Raw genomic sequence first — 27,384 nt, forward strand, 5'->3', positions numbered from 1 at the left:
TTAATTAATTAACAAATAATTTTGTATGTGTGTTTTGCTTGAATGTTGTACGGACAGCACAAGAGTGCCTGGTGCCTGTAAAGGATATGGAGGGCATCGGACCTGTTAGAATTGGAATGGAAGGCCATTCTGAACTGGCATGTGTGTGCTGGGAACTGAATCTGGGTCCCGTAGAAGAACAAAATGTGACCTTAGCCAGCGAGCAATCTCTCCAGAATCTTCCTTGAAATTTTTAAATCTACCTCACTTTCTTTTCACTCTCTAAGTAGATGGAATGTGTTTGGCCATCCCCCTTCTCCTGCCACCATGATGCCTTCCCTGATTGCGGGAATATCCACCTCCATGCTGGACCACATCCTCCTAGGGATTCAGAGCCAACAGCAACAACAATCTCCTCCTCTCTCGTCAGGGTGCTTTATCTCAGCAATGAGAAAGTAACTGAGACATTCATTTACAGGTGAATCACTAATGTAGAGTACATATCTGGGGATAGATTGGGAGTCACCTAACCTGAACACTTTGTGATTCCCCTCTATCCTAGTTAGGGTTATCACTGCTATTATTAAATACTCTCACCAAAAGCAAGTTATGGAAGGAAGGTTTATTTGACGTATGCTTTCATGCCATGGTCCATTATTGAAGGATCTCGGGTCATGAACTCAAATAGGGCAGGAACTTGAAGGCAGAAGCTGATGCAGAGGCCACGGAGGGCCACAGTCACAATTAGATAAATGGAAAACCAAACTCCAATGCTATAAATCACTCAGCGTCCAATATCTAGTATTCAATCATGATTTTCTGGGATTCCCCTTAAAAAACCTAGCTCACTTCACTGGCTACACCCTCTGCAACACAGAGAGCTTATCTTCTAGGCTCAGGCCAGGTCCACTCCACCGCTGACTTCTCTGGTGGTCTTTCAATGGTCTTAGTGTTTCCAAAACTATTAGGGTATTTTGCTGCAACTAGGCTGTACTTTGACCAATAGCCTCCCTTTCCTGGGCTCTCTTCAGGGACTCCAGCTCTGCCACACAGTGCCAGGCCTCATTTGCTCTGCATGACCCCACCCATGCCTGCTTAGTCACCACCACCACTGTGATGCCTACACCACAGAGTCTAGCTTCCAGCACAAAGTAAAACCTCAGCTGCCTCTCAAACACAGCCTTCGTGTTCTGACTCTGAGGAAACACAGCTCCGAAGATTTCATCTCCTTGGTTCTGGTATCCTCTTAATGACTGCCAATGTCTCAGCTCCTGCTCACTACCATCAACTGTCCCAGTAAGGCAAAGATTTTACTTCAGGGTTTCTGGTCTTTTGTCAACCACAGATAATTCTTCAGCCCAAGGTAAGCAGAACTACAAATTCTCAATGCAGAATAGTAGAAAGTCCTGATGGAGTCAATTTCCTCTGATCTCAACTTCCCTCTGAGACACCACAGGCCAGGCCTCCATCACCTGCACCACTCTCAACATTCTTCCTTTCCAGTCACCAAAGGAGCATCCCATGATGCTCTCAATACTTAGAGACATCTCTCCCACGGTTCCAAAGTCCTTCCGCAATCCGCGCAGAATTAACATGCCCAGGTCTGTCACAGAAACATCCTGCTATTTTGGTACCTATTTCTATCGTATTTAGGATTAGGATTACTATTGCTATGACGAAACACCATGACCAAAAGCAAGTCGGGGAGGAAAAGGTTTATTTGGCTTAGATTTCCACATCATAGTCCATCACTAAAGGAAGTCAGGACAGGATCTCAACAGGGCAGGAATCTGAGGGGCAGGAGCTGATGCAGAGACCATGGAGGAGTGTTCCTCATGGCTTGTTCAGCCTGCTTTCTTATAGAACCTAACACAACAGCCTAGTGGTGGTACCACCTACAGTGATCTTGGCCTTCACCCACCAATTACAAATTAAGAAAATGTCTTAAGGTCTTGCCTACAGCCTGACCCTATAGAGGCATTTCTTAACTGAAGTTCTCACATTTCAGATGACTTCAGTTTGTGTCACGTTGGCATAAAACTATCCAGGACACCCCCCATGAAGAGAATAAGTACTACTCATCTCTGCAAACTCTGGAAAAGTCAAATGGTCTTGGTAGTAGATCAAGTGTTCTAAAACTTGCATGCACGAAACCGGCTATTATAATAAAAATTCCAGTGATATAAATAGGGCTATGTAATATAGCCCAGTATAAAATAAATATAAAGATAGTTTTTTCTTGAGTGACTGCTATCACAGTTTCATAGCAAACATTAAAAATATTCTATTTCAGTCGGTAAAAGCTACAGGGCATTATGAACAGTCCAATAGAGATACACGTATAAGCCATATTTGAATTAGATCAGTCCTCTTAGGTGCCTCCTAAGCTCATGCTAGCATTACATCCTTAGAACAACAGCTGATGCTGGGGCACATGAAAGGTTCTGAGTTGTACACTATCAGGTACATACTCAAAAATAATTGAGTTGGCTCAGATGATAGCTCTAGATTTGAATTTTTAGTACTCTCCTTCTTCCATTGACGTCCACTGCAGCTGCCTCCTCTATATTCTTATCAGCTGTGTAGAATGCTACCTATCACCCACCCACCACTGTCAGCACTTGTTTCATTTTTTTTTCTCTTTTACAATTACCATGTTGCTGCAGCACTTTTTATATATGCTTATCGGCTATCTCTACCTATTCCTTTGAAAAGTATCCATTTAGTTCCCCTTTTTTATTTTATTGATAAGACAAACTGCTATTGAATTATTGAGTACTTTATATGTTGTAGACATCAGTCCCTTGCCATGTATATAAATGGCAAAGATTTTTTTCCTCACTCTGTACACTGTCTCTTCACTCTGAACATTGTTTTGCTGTTGTTATAGTTGTGTTGAATCTTTTAATTTCTCACAGTTCCACTTGTTGATCTGCCTGGTGTTTTGTGGTTTGTATAGATCAGGGTACTCAGTGTTGGATTCCTAGTATTATTGCACAGCAATGGACTTGCTTGTTCTGATTTCCTATGGTGATAAGCTGTTGCAGTGACAAAAGTAAACTCCTGGTCTTTAGTCTATGGGGAAGAGGCTTCTCGTGTCACTTCCTGAGACTGAGGTGTCTACCCTTCTACTTTTAGTAGAGATTGAACATTTACTTACTGATATTAATTTTATTTTTCACTAAGTGGTCTCAAATATTGCCTTAAAATACAAAACATATATTTTAAAGAATTCATAAAGTTAAATGTATGACAAGAATCTACCAGAGTTATCAGAGCAGTGGTTTCATGATTGAATAAATATAAAGATACAAATAAAGTTTTGAGTGCAAAGGATGCTGTAAATAAATTTCTCTTCTACAATAACAGAGAATTCTGAGCACATGTTATGTGGCTTCCTGACTTCATACTTAGTTCTGGTAGCACATGGCTACCATAAAGATAACAAGCTAGCTGAGACTGATTAGAGTAAAATTTTAAAAAAATCATCTTGAAGAATGGCGGTTCCATTGCACAGAAGAAATATTTACAACAGTTAGAAAATGGGAATAATGGAGTATGGCATACACACATAAAAGGAGAGGTAGCTGGAGTCTAAAGGAAACTTCTCAAAAAAGACAGAACCTTGTGTGAGCCCTCAAATTCCCCCAGTTAATTTTAGTCTCTATTATATGTCAAGGGAATTCTGTATGAATCTCAGGCAGTCCAAATGGTTAAGTTCAACAACACACAAAACACTGTACAGCGGAAGAGAATTTTATGCCAAACACTGGCTTCAAACTATCAGATCCTGCAAGTGAAAATATAAGGCTTCTGTAAATGGAGACATACTCAAAAAATACCTATCAAAATAAAAGTACCATGACTATAACTCAGGCAAGCTCTGAGATGAAAGTCAGTTGCCTTTCTACACAGCCTAGGTAATATATGACTCTGGTACATACAATGTGAAGATTCTGGAAAAATCTGGAGCTGTGTAGCAATAAAGCAGCCTTTCCGTCATGGTCCCACTCATAATTTCAAATATATCACTTACCAATAACAGAAGACTTTGCCAGGGAAGCAAATTCTAGAAATTATAAAGTTATTAAATATCTTAACTTGTAATATAATAGGCTTGAAATTTTATTTAAGTAATCTTTTGCTTTGTGGAGTGCTTACTAACTACCATCCTCACCATGGTTAATTTTGGGGGAATGGGAGTAAAAGTAATAACATTTCTCAAGTGATGCATTCAAAAATGTTTATTTTTTCATGCTAGAAAAATTCAACAACAGAAATGATTCAAACTTGATCATATCTGTTTTATCCAGAATTCCTACAGCCCTCCATAGAGTAAAAAACATGTCCCTGAGCAACAGTCTTGGAAGTCAAAATTCAAAATGTATTGATTCATTTTACAATAGTAAGGTACTTTCTGTCATCTTTTTTTTTATTTATGAAATTCTATTACTGGAGCCTATAGCAATTTATAAACTGGTCTAAAAAGAGCTTGGAAAGACTGGCCTTGGCCAAGGAGAGGACAGAGGAAGGGAGAGATTGTTCATCGCATTCCTTAAAATATTGTTTGCCCTTTTATTCATTCACCTTCCCTCTTTTGTAAAAAACCATTGGCTGGTATAGATGAAGAATATTTCAAATATTAATAATAATACTACTTTTTTTCAAGAATGTGCTTGAAAAGTAAATATAACTTTTAAAGTATGGTTAGAATTAAATGAGTATGTTTTTGAGGGGTGGAGACAATCAATGGTATGTGTGTATGTGTGTGTGTGTGTTTGTGTGTGTGTGTATCTGTGTGAATATTTTGTTTCATGTTTCTTTGACTATCAAGGAATTAAACAATTTTATTGCTGTGCCAGTCTGTGTTTTTCTTCCTCATGTACATCTTGTATCTTCTATATCATCAATAATGAATATTCACAGTGTGGATGTTCTAAGCTCTCTGTGATTTATGTACTGGTTCTCTCACAGGCCTGATGTCTACATGGTGGAATTAGTAACATGGAAACATTGTGCTTTTCTGAGGACAGTGGTCTTTCATTTCCTGAGCTTGTCTCTAAGTATGAGCTATATGTGAGTTAGCCTGGCTAAACTCCATGATCTAAGTTATACGAATCATGCCTTCCAATAGTGGAAATTCTTATCTTAAATAGCATTGCATGTGAGGCATTGTTGCTGCAGATAGTCATAACTGGATTGCAGCACTCACTGCACCCCATAGTGAGGTCTAAATGACTTCAGGAGACAGCATAGTTTCCTTGTACATAAAATGGGTCATAGGGGACTAAATATGGTAAAAGTATATTATATACATACATTTAAATGTCATAATGAAACAAATTGTTTTGTACAATTAATGCATGTTAATTTACTTTTCCTATTTCTTTGCAGCTGAACTTAAATGAGGGAACACAAGAAGTTTGCCAGTGTAGTGGTGAAATTAGACGGATGATAAACAGTTGTTTTCCTTGTCTTCTCCTATCTTCTTCATAGGAGTTCTGTTTTCGATAGGGCTTGTTCTAATCTTTCTTCTTCCTAAGCAAAGCAGGGTTAATTTTCAGTTGTATCAAAAAGGCAGTTAATTTCTAAGAATCATTTCTAATTTTAGTATACAATTTTTATACAAATAAAATCTATTTTATAATTTTGTTTTAGCCTCAATCTTTATAATTCTAAACTGAATAGGAATAACTAGTACACATGAATTCTTCACTTATAACTAGGTAAACATTTTATAATTTCTTGATCAATTTTATTAGATTTCTTAGTCTTTGGTATTTCATTTTCCTTTAGGCTACATCATAAATCTCTTGAGGGAAGAAATGAATCCCTTGAGATTTTTTAGTGTATAATTTCCGTTGTTAGTAGAAGTTAAGTAAGAAAGGAGTTCATTTTCCCTGAGATCCTTTCTATATTTTTTCACCCATTTCATCAGCGTGTAATTGAATTTGTGTCTTCCAGGTACCTCTTGGCTTTCTGCTTCAATCCCTGTTATTGACATTTACTGCCATATTGACGATCTGAACCCTGTTCTTTCTTCATGGACTCTAATCCGTACCGCTTCATTTAATCATCTTTAAGTATTGTTGGCTTTCTCTTTTCTGGTGTTTATTATGAGTCTCAGATCTATTGACAACAAACTCTTATCTTCAGCCTTTTCTAAAGCCTTCTCTTAACCAGAATGAGATGTGACACGAGGCTTGTTCTGTTACAGGGGCACGTGGAGAAGCAGCAATGGAAGCCAAGCAGCGCAGAAAACGCAGCGCAGCAAACAGCGGGTGCTGGTGGAAGGGAAGCTGATTATAGACAAGCTGGGTAGGTGGCCCTCGTAACGGTGATGTGGGATGACATGAATAGGATAACCTCAGAACAGGGGCGGGGCGGGGGCTTGGGCAGCAAGAAATACTACAAAGCTGAGTTGGAAACCGGACAACAACAACCTCTAACTTAGCCACAGGTCTCAATGGGAGAAGGGAACTAAGTGAAGTCAATGAAGTGCACACAATAGGAAGTCAACCCTTGCTGTGACTGTCTGAGTGCTGGAATTCCTTCTTTGTAAATGAAGAAAGTGGAGAGCAGAAAACCCAAGAAACATATACACCATAAAGCAAAGGACACATGGCTAAGCTTCTGTGGTAGGAATTGACAGTCTCAAGCAAATCCCTTGAACACGAACTCAGTGGGCTTTACTTGCAACACCTGAGTTGGAATAATTCTCTACAACTGTCCAGAGAGGGGACAGTGTGCTATCATGGCTACTAGTTTCAAGAGGGGGATCCATCTTTTTTCATCCTCTCTCTGTCCTCCCATGTCTGAGTTTTGAAAAAGGGTTTCACATAGTCCAACAAAGTTGGCTTCTAACACTATGTAGCCAGGATTTGGCCCTGGACTCCTCCTCACTTCTCTACCTCTCCATGCCAAGGGCAAGACTACAGGCATACACCAACACACATAGTGAGGCTAGCTTCTCAAACCCTCAGGACTACCTTACTCCTCTAACGACTTTTATCTGCGAGTAACCATCCCAGCAGCACCTTCTCTTTCCCCTTCACATGCACCAAGTCAGGAGCACCCAGGATTTTATTCAATGCTATTTCAATAACAACCCTTGGTTTGACACAGCCTGCCCTTTGAAATGAGCCCCATCCACGTGACCATGAGAACAAAAAGTGATTTCTGCTTTTGAAAGCTGATGTCCCCAGATGCACCAGTTCATTTATACTCATTACTGTGTTTTAAGCTAAAAGCCGGTCATGGTAACAGTTCTAATTCACATCCACTCCTATAACATGCAATACTCCTTATATGGCTGACTGGGTTTAAGGAGTATGCATACATCTCTCCAGAACTTTCTCTCATCTGGGAAAAAGAGTCAAGGTCTTCTCACTCAACCCTACTATCTTCTTCCTTCCTTTTCACAGGTATGAAAAGGACGTTGTGTTGGGAATTCTTTTTTTGAAAATTGCATCCCCTCTTCTTTATCCTTCAAAGCTTCCACCCAACATTTTTTTTTTGTAATCCAAACATCTGTATCTGCTTCTTAAAGAACCAAACTATATCTCTTACCACAGCTTTGTGCATGTTTTAACATTGTTCATTGCTATGAATAACAATGGATACGTTTTGTTTATCTATGAAGTACTGATTCCTCTGAATACATTAGGTATTTCCTTTCTTCTTATTTTGTTATTATTTTATTATTGTTGTTGTTTCCTGGAGCTTTTGATATGATGAAACACCTTTAAATTAAATTCAAGTAGAATTACGTTTGCCTGGTTTCATGCTTGTTTGTTTTGCTTCTTACCAGTTCTGTGGCTGAACTTTCTGCTGGTCTATTTCCTCCCTAGGAACTCACTAGTCCTTTGAATGACAATGGCTCCCATTAGCTCCCCTATTGGAATGCTTGGCTTCCAGTTGGAGCAGGAAAGGATTTGGAAATGGTAGAGGAGGCATACCAATGGGGGTGGACTTTGAGTTTTCAAAAGTTCATGCCGTACTCAGTTAGCTCTCTGCCTTGTGATTGGGGATTGGATATAAGCTGTCAGCTACTGCTCCACTGCCATGTCTGCCAGACTGTGCCATACTCTCCACCATGGTGGTCATGGACTCTAATCCTCTGGAACTCTGAATCCCTAAGTTAAATGCTTTCTTTTACGAGTTACCTTGATCATGGTGCCTAATCATAGCAATAGAAAAGCAACTAAGAAAAACTCTAAAGGTAAGTGATGATCACCCAAGCATTTAAGGAGGAGTTCAGAGAACAAGCTGCTACAGTCTTATAGCTCTGATGCCCACGCAACACATATAACTCCTAAGTCACAGTCTCTAGATTTCATTTCATTCTAAATTACTAGACCTATGTACTCCATGTTTGACTCTTTAAAAGTTGGGATCTCCTTAAACTCCTTAAGCTGCATGAGTTTTCTTTCTTAAATCCTGAATACATATCTCCTCATGAATTTGTTAGTTTTAGGGATTCCCCTACCCACACAAATATCCCTTTGAGTCTTTACATATTCTGAGAATGTCCTTCCTGCTATCATCCCAAACAACTTTCTTACTTCCCCTCTCCAATTATATGGCACAGTTATTTTTGAAGTTACAAAAGGTTTCAGGCTCCTCTCCATTTCTCTTCCTGATTCCCAAGTTCTTTCATGCAGATATTATTGTACCTTTTAATAGTCTTTTATATTTCATGCTATTTTCTCCCACCCACGAACTTATTTACTTGCTAATAACTTCAAATAAGACACTATTTAAATTATGATGTTTTCTTGCTTATAAGAAACTTTTTCCTTAACTTACAAACTTTAGTCTTTTTCTATTTCCATATATTATTTGAATGCATAACCTATAACTTTCAATCATGAATAATAATAATAATGTTTGAATATAACTTAATTAAACATTAGTGCAGATTATGACTACTCTTTTCCAAGAATCTCCTATAATCTACATGTTGATTTATTCCTCGGGCATTATTGTTAGCTTATACAACTTTTGTTGAGGTCCTCTCCTGTAAATTGAAACATCTATATTCACATTTTTAGAGAAAGAAAAATATTGAGAACTAGGTCTGCAAGATCAAGACCTTGTATCCAAGTACTGACTGTTTCGTTTCTCAGATCACATGAAATTGGGCATGCTCAGGGTAGTATGGCCTTAAACACAATAAGAAAGCTTCCAAAGGTAAGAGTTAAGCAACAGTCCTATGTATCCCTTACATCTATGACACCCATGAACCACATATCAATAGCCACTATCACATTGGTACTTCAGAGGCATGCATACCTTAGACCTAACAAACAGCTTTCTAATTGGACTCAAATCCTGCACAAATAAGAGAGAGAACATGTCCAGCACTGGAAACCTAACTAATTTCTCTATGCTATAAAGCCTTGGTAACTGTAGCAGAGTCTACAGCTACCCATGTACTAAGCCAGCACAGTTCCAAACAACATCGTATAAACAGTGGTCCTTATACACAAAGATAGCTGTAGTCTTCACTCCTCATCAAGGAAACTTCTCTCTGCCAGAATGATGGAGAGCACCACAGAAAACTACAACCAATGAAAATGTAGAGTTGTAAAGCCTACTCTCAATGGATACATCTGCAAAGCACTAATGCACCTAAGGCCCAGGGAACACTTAAGCAGGGATGGAAAGATGATAGGAGCCAGAGGATAAGAGTGTTTTCTGTGAGATGATGTCTCCTGGTTATATCAGAAGGAAGCTACACACATAAAGTCTCACCAACATGGTGGCCCAAATAACAGGTGAATGAGGATGACACCAATGAACATGTTAAACTGCATAGAGAGAAGCCTATAAGCCTTTAACCTTACACATACACCCCCCACCCACACACCCACACACACACACAGTATAGACAAAGAAGGAAAGCTTAAAATGAGAGAGATGGCTTTCTCTAAGGAAGAGTTTGTGAATCAGGTGTCCAGTTCCAAACTGTTGGCCCTGATAAAATATATACAAGTAACATTATAAGGATCCAACAGGATATATTTAGAAATATATACGTATTTACTCACATATGCATGTAATAACAATTAGGGAATAGATGGAAAGAGAGCAGCCGGACATACGGGAGGGTTTGTAGGGAGGAAAGAGAAGAGAGAAATGTTGTAATTAAGTTACAATCTCAAAAACAAAATAAGAACTGTTTTAAATAAAGGATCAAGGTCAACATCCCTAATGTGAATTTCATAGCTTTTTACAACTTGACCTGTATCTTTTTAATGGAAATATAATTACATCCTGCATTTTATTATCTAGTTCTTCTTACCTTTTCACTATGGTAACAAGAAAACAGCATTAAGCATGAAAATCTAATCATTGCTATTCACAGACTGTGTATCATTTATGTCTGCTATTTCACCTGTGTTTTTTCTTTTGTTACTTCTTATATCTAAAGTATCCTATGGTGCTTTCTTATATACTGTGGACATATGCATTTCAGGCAGACATGTCATCACCCTCATAAACCTCAGCTGTCTTCTTCCCTTGAGCAAGAAGGAAACCCTTGGCACACTAACATTTAGTAATATTCTGCTCACTCTACAGATTGGTATGTCATACTTTCTACTTCATCTTCTAGTTTATAAAAGCTAATGTAATCATATCTAAGAATAGAATCCTCCTGAAAGTGAAACTGGCTATAGCTTCCATAATGTTGTGGTATCAAATAAGGGAATTTTGAAAACTCATTCATTTGATGAATTTATTCAATGGTTTTATAGTATCCATAGCAAACCTAGCAATTTCTCCATACATCTTCTTTCTGCATCATCATAGGTAGCCTTTCATTTTTATCCTGAAAGTAACAAGGTCATAGCAATTCTATTTGAGATGAAGAAAATATATAACTGAATTTAGTTTTATAATACCAGATAATTTAATTTTTCCCTCAATCTTTGCATTGTTGGGAGTGGCGAGTCTATTGTGGAATTCATAACAAAGCTCGTAAAAACCCGTGTGAAGCTAGATAGCAACAATCTCTCCGTGGAAGACAGTATGTTCACCTTGTCATAGAACATGTGTGCAGAATGGAAAGCACACATCTGCTGTCCTTCTTAGCATCGATCTAATTTGGCCCTTGAATCTGCAGGCAGTGCTGCAGGGAAGGCTAGTTCAGTTAAGGAGAATGAATTTGATGCATCTTGAGGAAACACTTATGAAGAGGAAAATTATTTCAATATTAAATCAGAAACACATAATTTGTATTGGGAGGGATCAAAAGAGGTCACCTAACTTAGTTCTTTATAATAGGGACAGAGATAATCTAACTTCTGATATAGTGGTTATCTTCCCCTCTCCTCAGAATGAAAGGGACCTTTAATATGTTACACCTGCTGTTCTCAACCTGTGGGTCATGCCTTTCACAGGGGTTGACAACGACTATCAGAAAGCATAGATGTTTACATTAAGATTCATGACAGTAGTAAAATACAACAAAAATAATGGTTGAGGAGTCACCACAACATGAGGAACTCTATTAAAAGATCACAGCATTAGAAAGGATGAGAACCACTCCATTACATGCTTTCATTTTTCCTTCTACACATATTATTTGTTATGGTTATTTCCAAAAAGTAAGTGTTCCCAACATAACATTTATGCCAGAAAAGATAAGCTAAAACCAATATTACCTTAGTTATAGGCACAATTTGATTCTTTCTTTTTCTTTCTTTCTTTCTTTCTTTCTTTCTTTCTTTCTTTCTTTCTCTTTTTCTTTTTTGGTGTTCTAGACAGGGTTTCTCTGTGTAGCCTAGTCTTTCCTGGACTCTCTTTGTAGACCAGGCTGGCCTTGAACTCACAGAGATCTGTCTACCTCTGCCTCCTTGAGTACTAGAATCAAAGGCATGTGCAATCTTATCTGGCTGCAATTTTATTTTTAACAACTATAATTTAAACAATTTTATCATGAAAGGGACTAGTTTTTTTTTATGAATACCTTTAGAAAATATGGGCGAAAGTCAAGGGCACAAAACTCTCCTTTGTGGAAGTCATAGGCCAATTTGAAAGGACCATTTCTAGTAAAGGTTTGTGTGCATGGATGGCTTCTGTCACTCCTTGATGACTACAACTGTAGAACACTGAAGTTTCAAGTCATACAGAGAAAATGCTTGCTAATGAACTCAAACAAACACATTGGACTGCTTTCCAAGAAGGAGATTGTAACTGGAGCCTTATAAGTGTCTCAGTTTTATCATGATGCAATTTGTTTGATAGAAGACATTTGGTATTTAGGACACCATAGTAACTACACTCCTAAAACTGCTGATCTACAATGGTTGCAAAAGAATTTGTCACAAACGTTATGGTCTTCATGCATTGGAGAGCTCTCATAAATCAGTTTTGATTGCAGAGTCTGTGGGCAAATATCATATACAAGACTGAAGAGCATTTCAGTCTCACAGTGAAGTTTGTTTCCCAGCAGAAGAAGAAATCAGCAGAAATTTCAAGGACAAAGAGAAGTTTTTGTTCCAGATAGTTCTAACTCATAAAAGAGAGCATCCTGTCATTTAATAGTGTGCACATGGTCTCCACCATTCTCTCTCTCTCTCTCTCTCTCTCTCTCTCTCTCTCTCTCTCTCTCTCTCTCTCTCTCTCTCTCACACACACACACACACACACACACACACACACACACTGTTCTACCCTTTGCCAACCATATCAATATTTCAGATGTAAATGAAGTGAACTCAGGAGAAGAGAGACTCATATTGAGGTGTGAAAACATTCCAGAAAAAAAAAAGACATGTTTGTTTAAGTGTACATATACACCCAACAAATCATGGTGAGCTTGGTAGGGGTGACTGTTCTTCTTTCTGGTGGCTTTGTAATTAATGGTTCAATACAGCAACAACTTTCTTTGGAAACAGTCACTCTATATGCAAGATAATTATAGCACTGAGCATCACTGCAGGCCAAAGCCTAGGCCATGTATGTCACAATCTACTAGGTAGAAGGTGTATCTGAGCAGCCTGAAGTTTATTAAACCTAAGCGTCACTTTGCCCTATCACTTTCCTCAAGGCCTCCCAAAGGCAGTCATTGGCCATTTCTGATAGTCTATCAGTCCAGTCTGTAAATAATTCTAAGTCTAGACTTTCTGAATTATTAACCTGATTTATGAGATCTGAAAGTCCTCAATTCTGCTTTTCCCAAACAAATTCTAATCTTTGGCTGCAGTTCACAATATGAGAATCTCAGAAAAATCCTACGATCAGTGAAAAACATGCTCTCACTTTCTCCCCAGTGTTTCTGATTTCTCTGCGTTTGTGTTTGAACATGTTAGAACATATTGAAATGAAAAGGACAGACACAGTCCTGCTTTGTGTATGACTGAGATCTCACTTTCCGAAAAAATACCTGTCTTGTTTATGGCTCCCCATTTGTATTTAACCATATAATGACTTGCATTATCCTCTAATTGGTTCCCATGTAAAAGCATCATTTTCTCAATTAGTTTGTAAGGAAAAGGGCCAAACCTTGAATGGTCTCATTTTGCCAGCAGCAATATGTTGTAGTTGGCTTATACAAATTTGTAAAAGCCAATTTTGAATTTTGCAGGGAATTCTAAGTCATTATAAAAGTAAAAACATAAAGGCTTATAATTAACTAAATGATAATAAAAGGAAAGATAAAGATACAAGGCTTATTATAATCCATTTAAGTCTATTCTTATTTTATCTGTGGTCATGAAGTTATTTACAGATTTTTTTGTTATAAAAGCTATCTGATGGTCCAGCGCTCTGGTCTTTCTACAGTCTTGTATTCTATAAGTTCATGTTCAATGACTTACTGTTAATAAACTAAAATTAACCATGGTCCACTGCTCTCTTTTAAAAGGCTGATAAACATTTACCATATTCCCACTGATTATTATTTAAAATCTCAGTGACAATTAAACACCACAGGTGTGTTTGAGAACATGGAGAAGAAAAATAATACTATAGAAATAAGTCATTGACTCATTATTTCACTTTATACAGTTTTTGTTTGTGTTTGTTGCATTCCATATGGCATAATCTATGAGTATACATCATCAATGCTAAGGATAACATATTCTGAGAATCCCCATGATGCTCCTGATGAGGACACTTTTGGCATGGTCTTAGCATGACTACAAACAACAGGAGACCCAAAGGCCCTTTAGTTTTGTTTCTTGGTGCCTTGGACTTCATGCTCTACAGAGGGCAAGGCTGAAATCCTAGTTGAGATTATGTAAAGTCTGACTAAACAACTACAGGTTTATATTTGACCTCAGAAATAGGAAACCAGGAACTCGGAAAACGTTAGGTGAATGTCCGTCTTAATTTTAGCAACTGATAGAACCTGGTAAGTCAAAATGTGCCCCTACTATTAATCAAAAACAAAACAAAGAAAACTAAACCCATGCCACCAAAGTACTTGGGTGACATTTTAACTAAGGCTTAGGCCTGTTAGAAGAGTCACTGAGTACAAGAGAAACTTTGGCAGCAGTGGTAAAGAAATAATAGGACTTTAAGGGTAAAGAAAATGAGCACTGTCAGTCTGGAGGATGGGTAAGAATTGTAATTATTTGATGAACTGTCATTATAAAGGATATATTAGGCCTGTCGTTGCCTTAAGGAACATTAGAATTTCTTTAAGTTGAAAGAAATCTCGTGAAAACAAAAATGTAATAACTAAAGCTGCTAAAATGTGTGCTGTCCTGATTAATGTTTTAGTAAGTCCCTATACCACTGGACACATTCAAGGGTGAGTAATCCTGGAATAAAACAGTTGGAATGCTATGCTGCATTTTTTCAGAGATGTTCCTGTTGTTGGAAAAGAGGGAATGATTTGGCATTGTTACCCTCTGTTACCTCCCGTTTCATATCTGTGTGGATTCAAGCTAAGGCTTCCTAAAACAAGCACTCTGGGGGCAGCTTCCTTTCAAAGACTATTCCTGAACATGTGGCATGAACAGTGGGCAGACAAGTAAGTGAGAGGCGACAGGGCATCCATCTTCTAAGATGAAGAAAGGTGGCCTCTGACATTGCAGTAGGAGACAAAGTTCTCAGCAGGTCATTAGACAAGTAGTTGTGGGAAATGCAACTGGAAGGGAGGTCCAGTTAAAAGGGAAGAGAAAAAGTCACACAAGGGTTCATGACATTTACTCAGAGTGGGTTTCCAAGGCTCTAGGCTATTTACTTTATAAAACATGCAGAGGGGCAAGAATGTGGTTTAAAAAAAAACCAGGAAAATCATAAAAATGGGCATGTGTCTTGTCTTACAGCATACACTTTTAAACTTTTAATAATAAGGAGAAACTGGCTTTCCTTATTTTATGTCTTGCTAATTTCTTTTGCTTTTAGCATCTTACTATTTTAGTTAGCAAATGCTCTATTCTAGGCTAGAAAATGAGCCCTGATTGCTTTAAGCCATAAATACAGGAACAACTAACCTGACACTGTAATCAGAATTATTTTCTGCTGAAGGGTAGGGTTAAGTGAAATCTGAATATTAAAATCTGATGTGCTGGTTCCCCCACGCACAAGGTAGACTAGGCCACAGCTGACAGATTGGTCTCTGTAGTTAGTCTGTACACACTACATACAAACCTGCACTAACCTGTGAAAGTTATTTCTTTTCATCTCATGTATATGTAAAGTAATCAAGAAATCTATATTTCTATCTAAGGCTTGTTGTGAAAGGAATTAACAGTCTGAGTCTTGAACATTTAAGCTGGTATCAGGCTACAATAGACAATAAAAAATAATAATTGCTACTGTTCTTAGCATCAACTTTAAACAAGAGATTTCTTGCAGTGCACTAATCAGATTGAACGGAATGATTCATTTCAGTGCTACAGAGAAACAATCAAAGAATAACTAAGCCCTGTTCATTATGCATACATTGATTTATGTGTAAACAACAATGGCAACAGTATTGATATTAATTCATTTTTAAACATTGGTAATAACAGGTTAAAGCATAGAAAATGTAGTTATCTTACTGAAAATTTCTATGAAAAATTCACATCAGAAATGATTGCTCCTGTTCAATGCACGTCATTTTGATGGGAAGTGTAATTGTGCTTCCCGGTACCTGTGTGTGAGCTATTTGAAGAACAGTAAAGTTTAAAATAATGTCACATTTTATCTTCTCCAGTCCTCTGCAAGTCTAATGGCTGACTATCACAGGTGGAATTTAATGACATATTGTTCTGAATGATTTAGAATGATCACAAAACTTAGGAGAATAAAAGCATGTGCATTTACAGGGGCATATGCACATTGCTTGAAAGCTTCGGATTCTGGACCAGTCTTGAAATCTAGAACTTTGCTATCATTTTAAAGAGTTTTTTTTTTTTTTTTTACAATTCTTTACAGCATAATAGCCACTAGGCAACTATGTGGCTATGATGTATAAGTTGTTTCAGTAATATTAAAATTACATTCCTCATTTGGTTCAAAAGTTCAAAAGTCCCCAGTGGTGAGTGGTAACAACACTGGACAGCTGGGATGTGGAATATTATATTATCCCAAGTTCAAGTGATCAGTGGTCAGAGGAGTACGAGGTAATGGGAACAGGTGTGAGTGGAAGCAGGTGTAAAAGGGAAAAAGTGGGAACTGGAGAAGGAAGCAATCTGGAGAGCAGTGGAGAGGGTGTGCCTGGTAGGAATGCTGCTGCGGGCCTACAACAGCAGAGATACAGGAGTAAGTGATAAGAAGCTAGGTGTCATGGTGTGGACAGTGACACTGTTGTAGGAAGAGTGATGAGTACCACGCCAGCAGCCTGTTTTCTGTCCGTGTGAAGCATCCTTAAAGGTCCTTCTGTGAGGGAGGCAACCCACCTGGGATTGTGATTGGAGACAAATTTACTTCCGCAGGAGGCTGGTTCCAAAATGCCAAGACTAAAGAAAACAAAACAGAAAAAGAAGAAAACTCACAATCTCCTACAGTTTTGGCTAACAGACCTATTGGCAAATTCTTTTAAGATATGATAGGCATATATCTTATAGCACTAAGCAGCAAGTATTCCTTTTTCTATGGCCCTTCTGTCTAGAGACAGATAAATATTCATATTTGCTTATTTATCATGTTTTTCAAGATATGATATAATTCTCCATAATTAATTTTCCATTCTCAGGCATATAAAAAAAGTGATTTACTATTTTTTTGTATTGTTTCCATTATTGTCAAACCCCAAATGTTTTCTTTCTCTTTTAGGGTCATATGAAACAAGACACAGGATGACATTAAAAGTCTACTGCTTTGACATGTGCTACCGATGAAAAATCAATTCAGTGTCCTTGGTCTGTTCTGAGGATGCAACAGTGTTCAACAATAAGCTCTGAGGTGAGATGTGTATCTCTTTAGGAACACACGAGGCTGTAATGTCAGGTTACAGCAGGCAAGTGGGGAGCTATGGCACATATACAAGTTAGGTCTCCTGGGTAGCTAGCTCACTGGGCTGCCTGAAAATAGTGCTTCCAATAGAAAGAAATTCATAGAATGTAAACCCAACAATCTGTCTTCATTGTGGGGAAAAGTAATGGAAAAGGCAGGCAGCAGAGATGAAAGGCAGGAGGCATAAAGACAGACCTGTGTGTGTACATTGACTCACTCAAGTTCACAGAACGAGAAGACAGACCAGTAGAGATGAGCCACCAAAGACTTCTGATTTATTTTCCGTTCATTTTAGTTTTCTATATCCTCAGAACATCTTTTTTTTTTCTTTTTTCTTTTTTGGTTTTTCAAGACAGGGTTTCTCTGTGTAGCCTTGGCTGTCCGGGACTCACTTGGTAGACCAGGCTGGCCTCAAACTCACAGCGATCTACCTGCAGAAAATCTTTATCCAACAAAAACTTCCAAAACTTCTGACTTGTTTCAAAATCATATTTACTCTAACTAAGAGCTAAGAGACTATGAAAAATGAACCCCTTCCAAATGGACAGAATAAGGTTTTTTGTTTTTTGTTTTTGTTTTTAAAGAAGTCTGTTTCGCTGTAGGCACCAAATGAAGTAATTAGAAAGGGAATAATAAGACTCTTCTCGGTAACCTGCTGTCCTTCCTCTTAGTGCCACCAGGTCTCCCCCTCCAGGGGACATGGTCAAATGAAAATGGGAGGGAGGGAAGAATGGGAGGATACAAGGGATAGGATAACCATTGAGATGTAACAAGAATAAATTAATAATAAAAAATTTAAAAAAATAAAAATAAAATAAAATAAAATAAGAAAAAAAAAGGGGGGGGGATAATAGACACCAGTGGGGAATCCAATCCCTGGTCGGCCTCTGTGCTTCCATTCAAGACCTCCATTTCAGTCTTGCTCTGAGAAGCTGTTTGCAGAACAGGAATGCTCACCAGAAGCTGAAGCTGGAACCAATTCAAGCATTTGCTCTGCTTCCCTAGCAGAGGGGAGAGACTGAATGGCTCAGGAGTCCTTGCAATGTTCAGTATCTTTGCCAAAGAGGGATTATTAATTTTCCAAAGAAATGCTTGCGTTTCATTTTTATTTGTTGTTAGTTTCCACTCTTCCTAGTTTTGTTTCTATTTTTCTTCCCCCCCCCCCCCCCCTTCTTCCTTTTAAGTGCAGGAGTGAAAAATTCTGGAGCATTATGTAAAAAGTTGGGTTCAGTTAGAGTCACATTAATTCTTAATGATTTCTAGAAGTATTATAATATCTGGAAAGAAGGAGTTTCAAGAAGTAGCCACCATGCTCTGTTTAGGACCAACATCCTCATCCCTGCTCACCGTGAGGCGTAGGCAGTAGCCAACTCTTCATTGTGTGGATAAGCTTTCAGGATACATCACCACTCAGCCTTCACATTCTGGCTTTTCTCCCTCATCAAAAGTTTATCATAAGTCCACCACTCACAAAACACTATAAATTTTGGATACCACCGAAAATAACACATTGCTCTTATATGAAAAGATTCAAATAAAGCCTACCTAAAGCGTCCATCTTCACAGTGCTGTGGTATTTGCATTTTATGGAAAACATTTTAAAAATCATTTTAGTAAGTGGAATCCATTTTCCTCCATGAACTGCTAATACTGAATTCTTAATAGCTTCCCCAGGGTTTTGTGTCTTACTATGAAACCTTGAGTGATTTCATCATTGTTGAGGCACAGTAAACAATCACAGTTTATGCTCATAAGCATAAAACTCTCATCTATTACCTTTCCTAGGTTTTATATTCTTAAAGATAGAAAACTTATTTTCCATGCAATCTGACTATGAGACAATGCTAAATTGGTTTATAAGCCTAGTGAGCATTGGTATAAACATTCTTAAAATGCTTTAATGTATAATATCAGCACTTTAAATCCTTATAGAGGCAATTATGCCCCAAATTTCTCAGTTTTTAAAATATGCTACTGACAGATGCTTTTCTTTGTTGGAGTTCATCTTTGGCTTTTTTCTGGCTCCTATTTTTCTTTTTATAAAAATACCATGTCAGCATGTTCCTTTTCTAAAGAGCACCTTTAAATTCATATTCAAAATCTTAAATGTCCTTTGTAGGCTGCAATAATAGTTTTTAAAATATTATATACACAAACAATTGGTAAGAGTAGTCCACGACTCACTCACAGCAATACAGACAATACTTATATAGATTTGGGGGCCTCCCAAGGCCTATGGGACACCTACTGTCTGAAGATACCACACACTTAGGACACATTGACATACAGTCTACATGACACCAAAAATAAAATATAAGCTGCCAAGGGAGGGAAGAAATTAAACAGTCCTTCCCTATTGCAACACCTATGAACCATGACAGTGACCAGCATGGTAAGATATCTCTAAGGTACCATAAGTGGCGCTAACCTGTTAGAGGTTACCAACAGCAATCTGTATTTAAGTCCTAGTCAATGGGAGGCAAGACATGCCTGATACTGAAGTCCTAGCCTAGTTCCCAGAGTCCCCCTATCCACCCCTAGTGATCATCAAGTAGTATCAGGACTGAGCTCTTCCTCTTCCTCTTTGGCCTGGCAAGGCAGTTCTATGAGGGGCAAGTAACTGAAAAGCAGGCAACAGGGTCCATGTAAGAGACAGGCCCTGCTACCCTCATTAGTAGACCCACAAGAAGCCTGATCTGTCCATGGGCTCAATCTATATAGAGGACTTAAGTTCAGTGCCTGCATGGTCCTTGGTAGGTACTTCAGACCCCACAGGCCTCTCTGGGCCCTGATTAGTTGGCTCTGTAGGTCTTCTTGTGAAACTCTTGTCACTTCTACAACATTAATTTTTCCTTCCTCCAACATTTCCACTAAGCTCCCTATGCTTAGCACAGTGTATGGCTATGAGTCTCAGCATCTGTTTCAAACCGCTGCTCTCTTGAGCCTCTCAGAAGACAACTCTGCTATGCTCCTGTCTGCATGCATAGCAGAGTATCATTAATAGTGTCTGAGGTTGACTCTCTTCCATGGGGTGAGTCTCGTTTTGGGCCAGGCATTGGTTGGCCATTCCCTCAATCTCTGCTCTATCTGGGATATCTTTATCCCTGCATGTCTTGCAGGCAGGGTAAGTTTTGGATCAAAGATTTGTGGATGTTCTCCCTCCTCTAGGGGTCTTGTCTAGTGAGGTAGTGTCCTTTTCAGTCTCCATAGCCACTGATATTAGAAGTCTCAGGTGTAGTCTCCCTTATGTCCTCCCAGAAGCCTGTTCTGACTTAGGTCTCCAGCTTGTCACAGAGATGCCCCCACCCACAAGTTCTTTTTTCTCTGCATGCCCTCTGTCCTCTTGCTCCTGCTCTACCTAGATCTGATCTTCTATTTATTTCTCTCTGCGCTCCCTCTCCTACTTTGTCCCCTTCTTCACCCACTACCTCTGTCTATTCAATTTCCCCTTCTCAATAAGAGTTAAGCATCATCCCTTGGGTCTTCCGTTTTACTTATCTTCTTTGGGTCTGTGCATTACGGCATGTTTTCCTGTACTAAATGGCTAAAATCTTATAAGTGAGTACATACCATGTATGTCTTTCTGGGTCTGTGTTACTTCACACAGGAGAATCTTTTCTAGTTCCATCTATTTGCCTGCAAATTTCACTATATCCTTGTTTTTTAATGGCTGAATTGTATCCCACTGACCACACTTTCTTTATCTGTTCTTCTATTGAGGGACATCTAGGTTGTTTCCAGATTCTAGCTATTACAATTAAATCTGCTGTGAACATAGTTGAGAAACTGTCCTTTTTGTATGATGGACCATCTTTTGGGCATATGTCCAGGAGTGATATAGCTGGATTTTGAGGTTGAGATGCTCTGAGAAAGTGCCAGATTGATTTACAAAGTGGTTGTACAATCTATATCTTATTTTTATATCCACAGATAAATGTAGCTACTACCCCTCATTAAAGAAGTTTATCTTTAAAGCAAATGGAGGCCATAATAGAAAGTTAGACTTGGACATGATGCAGAGATCAATGGGCAATGAGGAGTCCAGTCTCAATGGATATAGCTTTGTCACAACTCCTGCACCTATGAATCAGGAAACATCTATGGAATAAGGGGTGGAAACATTGTAAGATCAAGAATACTAGAGATATAAAGAAATAGTCCCTCCCAAGAATGAGGCATGATTTTGGTTGCCCAAAGCAGAGTAGTAAGCCTTGAAACTATAGCCACAAACAATAAAAATGGGTCATCAGGTGGTATATATAGACTTGTGCACAGGTGCACACACACACACACACACACACACACACACACATACACACACACAATGTATAAGTCAATAATCATCAAGAAAGAGGCTATTAACCTGAGGAGGGAGGGTATGAGAAATATTAGAGAGATGGTTCCTAGGAGGAACTGGAGGAATGGAAGGAAGAAAATAAAGTGCTGTGATTCCATTTAATTTACAAACACTTAAAAATAAAAATTAAAAAAATAAAGATTTTTAATATCAGGTATTGTCCTGGGGTGACATTTTAGCCATTAAGTGCTGGCTGTGCCTGCACAAATGAGACTAGAGTTTGTATCTCAGACTGTCCCCCCCCCCCATAAAGCAATGTAAATATGGCAGTTGGCCTATGATGATAGTATGTGAGAAGTGGAGACAGTGAGTCAGGAGCACACTGGTTAGCCAGAGTAACCAGAATATCAAGCTCTGGATTCTGCAAAAGATCGTATTTCATTATCAAAATGGAAAAATGCACAAGGAAGATACCTGACATCAACCTCAGACCTGCACACACATGCACACACGTACTCATACGTCCAATATCTGCTTTGGTCCATCCATCTGTACAGGCATACACATGCATCCTATACACATATATACTTACATAAAGTAACATCATAAAGTTTATTTCAAATGATTAAGATGGGTCAATGAGAACAGGCATTTGTGCCAAGCCAGATGAATAAACAATGGTGTTATAGACATGTGTTTTTAAAAATAGCATTATTTAGATAATTGATCCTGTGACAAAGAAGTACATTATTGACTGACTAATTCAATTCACGTATGTTGATAATAACTCTGTATTTTGCTTCATCGGAAAATGATGAAGTATATCATTATGATAGCCATCATTTTAAAATGCTCATATTGGTACATGGACGAAGAATGCAATAAGAAACTTCAAGAATAACTCAATACATGTGAACTGGAGGGAGGGCTTTTCAGTTAAGAGCACTGAGTACTCTTCCAGAGGACCTTGGTTTGGTTCCCAGCACCCACAGTACTATGTACAACCACCTGTAACTCCAGTTCCATGGAATACGATGCCCTTTTATGACCCCTGCATGAACATAGTATACATACATACATACATACATACATACATACATACATACATACATACATATACTTATATCTATATGTAAAATAGTAAACAGAAATTTAAAAGAGTAAATCGAATCTGTTACTTATGGAACTTTATAAACAATGAATGGTATTTATTATCTCATGGATATAATCTATGAAATAATTTCTTGATGCAGCAGACATACATAATTTATAATTATATATACATTTGTAATTTTATGAAACATACTACAAATAGTATACACACTCATTCTAAAGACAATCAGTTTCCAAAGATATGATAGGGATGCTGTGTTTCGAGGAAATGTCACAGTCATACCCGGAATCAGTGATTTCAAAGATTTCTCAGGAACCAAGAAGCCCAGTTATAAATTCCAGGTTGAACAATACTTTGCATGTTGCTGTCCTTTTGCCTTTAAGTTGCAAGTGCCAGGCGCACTTAAAAAATTGGTCTGATATTTTGTTGCATTTTGCTCTAGTCTGGTCAGTCTTCTGTAACAAATGATCACAGAGCAGGTGGTTTCCAAACTAGGGAAATTGATTTCTCACAGTTCCAGGAGCTGAGAACTCCAGAAGGCACTGGGTAGATTCAGTGCAGAGTGATTGAGGACCCTGTTTCTGAGTGACAGTGGTACTTCTCTGTGCTCCACACCATGCAATGGCCTAGCAGTCTGTGGTCTCCTTTATCAACTTAGTGGCTGGCCCTGTGATGAATTCACTTCCTGAAGGGCTAACCTCTTCAGCTCGTCATAGCTAGGATCTCGGTGTAAGAATAAGATGGGGTCATAGATATCGCCTCCATAGCACGTCCCAGCATTTTTGTTCAGTTATTTTAGTATTGGAAATAGGTAGTTAAATATTCATCATATAATCTTTTCAGAAGCATAAAATCAATCTCTATATAGAATTTAATGATTTTTGGCTTAGTATTCTATTTTGTATAATGTTAACATTTAATAACCTGTTTTCTTTTTTAGCTTTTCAGACAACAGGAGTAACTATCTACTGGAATATTACATCTTTTTAAAAACATTTTACCTCTTAATTATTTTATCAATTTAGTCAGTAAAAAAAAAAAAAACCTCAGTTAATAATAGTATTTAGTTCTGGGCAGACATGAGAACAAAAGTAAGGGCCTTAAGACATTTAATGCATGAAAGTCAGCATATGGCATGGTTGCAGGCTCACCTTAATAATTAATTTATTTAGTATTATTACATTATTAAATGATAAAAGGATGGAACTCACTATAGTTATGCTCAAAATAGAGTGAAAGTTGTATTTTTGCCATCTTGTTTGGAATCATTTTTGTTCTAATTCTTTCCTTTTTTTTCCCCTGTAGTTTGCAGAGTTTTCAATCCTAAATCATAGGTAGCCTGTTGTTCTTTTTTTTTTTTTAAGTGATACTGTATTATATAATTTATTTAAAATTCCACCTAGTAGTTATCATTACAACTTCTAAGACTAATCATTTAAAACATAAAATATTACAGGCATATGGAAAACTACAGATAAAACTATAACTGACAACAGACAAAAATGTTTTCATCAGATTTAACAGATGTTAACATCACACTCTACTTGCTTCAGAGCCTCCTCCTAGAGAAACAAACCACAGATAGAGCTACACCCAGCTCCACTCCCAGCGCCATGCGCCTGAGATTGGCGGCAAATACTTCTACGTGTCTTTAAATATTTCAGTTCATGCCTCTGCATTTAGCTAGCTATTCGGTTAATAATGGGACTATTTTCAGCCTTTCTAGTTCTTTGCTTTGTTATAATTACATTTTCATATTTAGAGAACATATTTCATATTTAGAGAACAGATATCTGATGTGGATTGGGTATGATACATTAGAGGCAACATTCCCCATTCCTTATTCAGAGGTGAAGATTTGAAATATGGTTGGATCCTGAGAGCTCTGACTTAATCGAAGAAATAATCGGTTGAGAAACTTCTAATTGGAATATTAAGAGGTGGTAGAAACTGGAAAGCTGGGGGATCACTGGAAAGAGTAAGTCACTGGATATAGCTTATAATGGTTTGTCTTGTTGCCAGCTTCTTCTGTCTTTAGGTCTGCATTCTGAATGCCACAAGGAAAGCATCTTTCCTCACCACGTAAGCCACCACCCTTAGAAGGAAATCAGATGTTAATAAATATTTTCTCCTTTAAGTTGTTTCACTAAAGTATTTTATCATATTATTGGAATATTGTCACAATTATGATTAGTGTTTTAGATACCTTCTCATAATAAAATTGTGTGACTTTAGGCTTTTACCTAAACTTTAAAAATTACCTCTGCTTTTAAAAGTTTTTCAGCTTCTTTGCCTATTTTGCACCTAATTTCTTTATGATTGATTTCTTGGTTTTGTTTCATCTAACAATTGGTTGTTTTATATGTTGGAGTAAAATATTAAAAATGTGTGTAGATATTGTATATTGTCTATGTGCTGGATAGTTTTATGTCAGTGTGACACAGGTGAAAGTCATCTGAGAAGAAGGAACCCCAATTTAGAAAATGCCTCCAGAAGATTCTGCTATAGGGCATTTTCATAATTAGTGATTGATGAGGGAGGGCCCAGACCACTGTGGGTGGTGTCCTCCCTGAACTGGTGGTCCTGGGCCACCGTTAAACCACACCCCTCCATTGGCTCTGCATCAGCTCCTGCCTGCAGGTTTCTGCCCTGTTTGAGTTCCTGTTCTGATTTCCTTGATGATAAACAGTGCTGTGGATGTGTATGCCATTTCCTCCCCAACTTGCTTTTGTTTATGGTGTTTCATCACAGCAATTAAAACACAAACTAAGATAGTCTATGTCACTGAACATTTGAAAAAACAGCTTTGAAAAAGCTCATATAAGTGAAGATTTGTATTAAATAATATTGTTCTCTGTTAGGCAGGAGGACACTGTGCATCCTTCATTGGCCTTGGGTGTACCAGAGAAGGAAGCCACTAATTAGGATTTTAGCATTTGATCACCCCTCTATTTACATAGTCTTAGTTTCAGAGGTCATCATCATTTTCACCAAAATTCTACAGAATTATTCTAGTTTCGCTTCCATTGCTGTGAGAGGAAGAAAAAAACTCTGATCAAATGTAACTTAGAACATAAAGAGTTTGTTTCAGCTTACAGGTTATGGTACATCATTGAAAAAAAGTGAAATAAGAACATCTCAAGCAAGAGCTTGAGGAGAAACCATAGAGGATTGCTGGATGCAGACACACAACACACACGCACACACACACACATACACACAGAGCTAGCTTTCTTATATATCCTATGGCTACCTGCCTAAGGAATGGTACTTCCCACAGTGGTCTGTGGTACAACGGTCTTCGTACATCAACTAACAATCATGACAGTCCCCCCAGACATGTCTACAGGTCAGTCTGATCTGGGCAGTCTCACCATTGAGACCTCATTATCTAGTCTGTGTCCAGTCCACACTTAAAGTCAACAAGGACGAGATTATTGCCTGGCTACTGATTCTAATCTGTTCTGGAAAGCAGGTTTTGACCAGGTAATTGACATGTTGCATAAAGTTTATTTTAATTGTATTTCTAATCTCTGCTTCTTTAAGAGTTTCCATTTCTTTCCTGTAAACACCAGTGGTAAATAGCTCAGCTGAAAAGATAGCGACATTTGCATCACTTTTATCATTTCACATACTACATGTTTTCCATCTTCATATTTCAGGGTTTTTACAAAGTCTTCTTATGTAACTATCTGTAAAGTTTGTCTAGTATATTATTTTTTCTTGTTAATTAATCTATTTATTTCTTTTTTACATTTAATTAATTTATTCAGATTACATCTAAATTGTTATCCCATCCCTTGTAACCTCCTGTTCCTCCCTCCCTCCTGTTTTCACCCTATTCCCCTCCCCTATGTCTGTGACCAAGGGGGACCTCCTCCCCCACTATATGATAATAGGCTATCAAGTCTCATCTTAGTAGCCTGCTTATCCTTCCTCTGAGTGCCACCAGGCCTCCCCACCAAGGGGACATGGTCAAATGTGGGGCACCAGAGTGCATGTCAGAGTCAGTCCCTGATCTCCACTCAGCTGTGGAGAATATCCTGTCCATTGGCTAGATCTGAAAAGGGGTTCAATATTTACTGCATTATTGTCCTTGATTGGTGCAGTAGGTTGAGCAGACCCCCTGGGCCCTGATCTGTCCATCATGAGGTTATTCTTGTAGGGTTCTAGGACACTCTGGATCCTTCTATTTCCCCATTCTCCTATGCTTCTCTCACCTAAAGTCCCAATAGGATGTCCTCCTCTCTGTGACACTTTCCTGGTAAGTGAAGTCTTTCATTGGACATGCCCCTTGGGCTAGTGTCCAATTATAAGTGAGTATATACCATGTGAGTCTTTCTGCTTCTGGGTTAACTCACTCATTATGGTCATTTCTAGTTCCATCCATTTGTACACGAATTTCAGGATGTCCTTGTTTTTAATAGCTGAGTAGTATTCCATAGTGTAAATGTACTACAGTTTCTTCATTCATTCTTCTACTGAGGGACACAGGCTTTTTCCATGTTCTGGCTATTATGAATATGGCCACTATGAACATAGTTGAGCATATGTCCTTGTGTGCTGGAGCATCTTCTAGGTATATTCCAAGGAG

At 38.1% G+C, this 27,384-nt stretch overlaps 1 protein-coding gene across 2 annotated transcripts in view; it reads right to left on the reverse strand.

Moving 5' to 3' along the window:
- The window catches only part of LSAMP (limbic system associated membrane protein), a 2,140,464-nt gene that overhangs the window by 1,316,271 nt on the left and 796,809 nt on the right, over window positions 1-27,384 (reverse strand). For both annotated transcript variants that reach the window (XM_084800474.1, XM_084800476.1), the window contains exon 2: window positions 16,824-16,883. In XM_084800474.1, the coding sequence (XP_084656600.1) occupies window positions 16,824-16,883 (60 nt within the window). The remainder of the gene's footprint in view (window positions 1-16,823; window positions 16,884-27,384) is intronic.

The sequence above is a fragment of the Acomys minous genome (assembly GCF_964271855.1).
Source record: "Acomys minous genome assembly, chromosome: 11".
In the NCBI taxonomy this organism is placed as follows: domain Eukaryota; kingdom Metazoa; phylum Chordata; class Mammalia; order Rodentia; family Muridae; genus Acomys; species Acomys minous.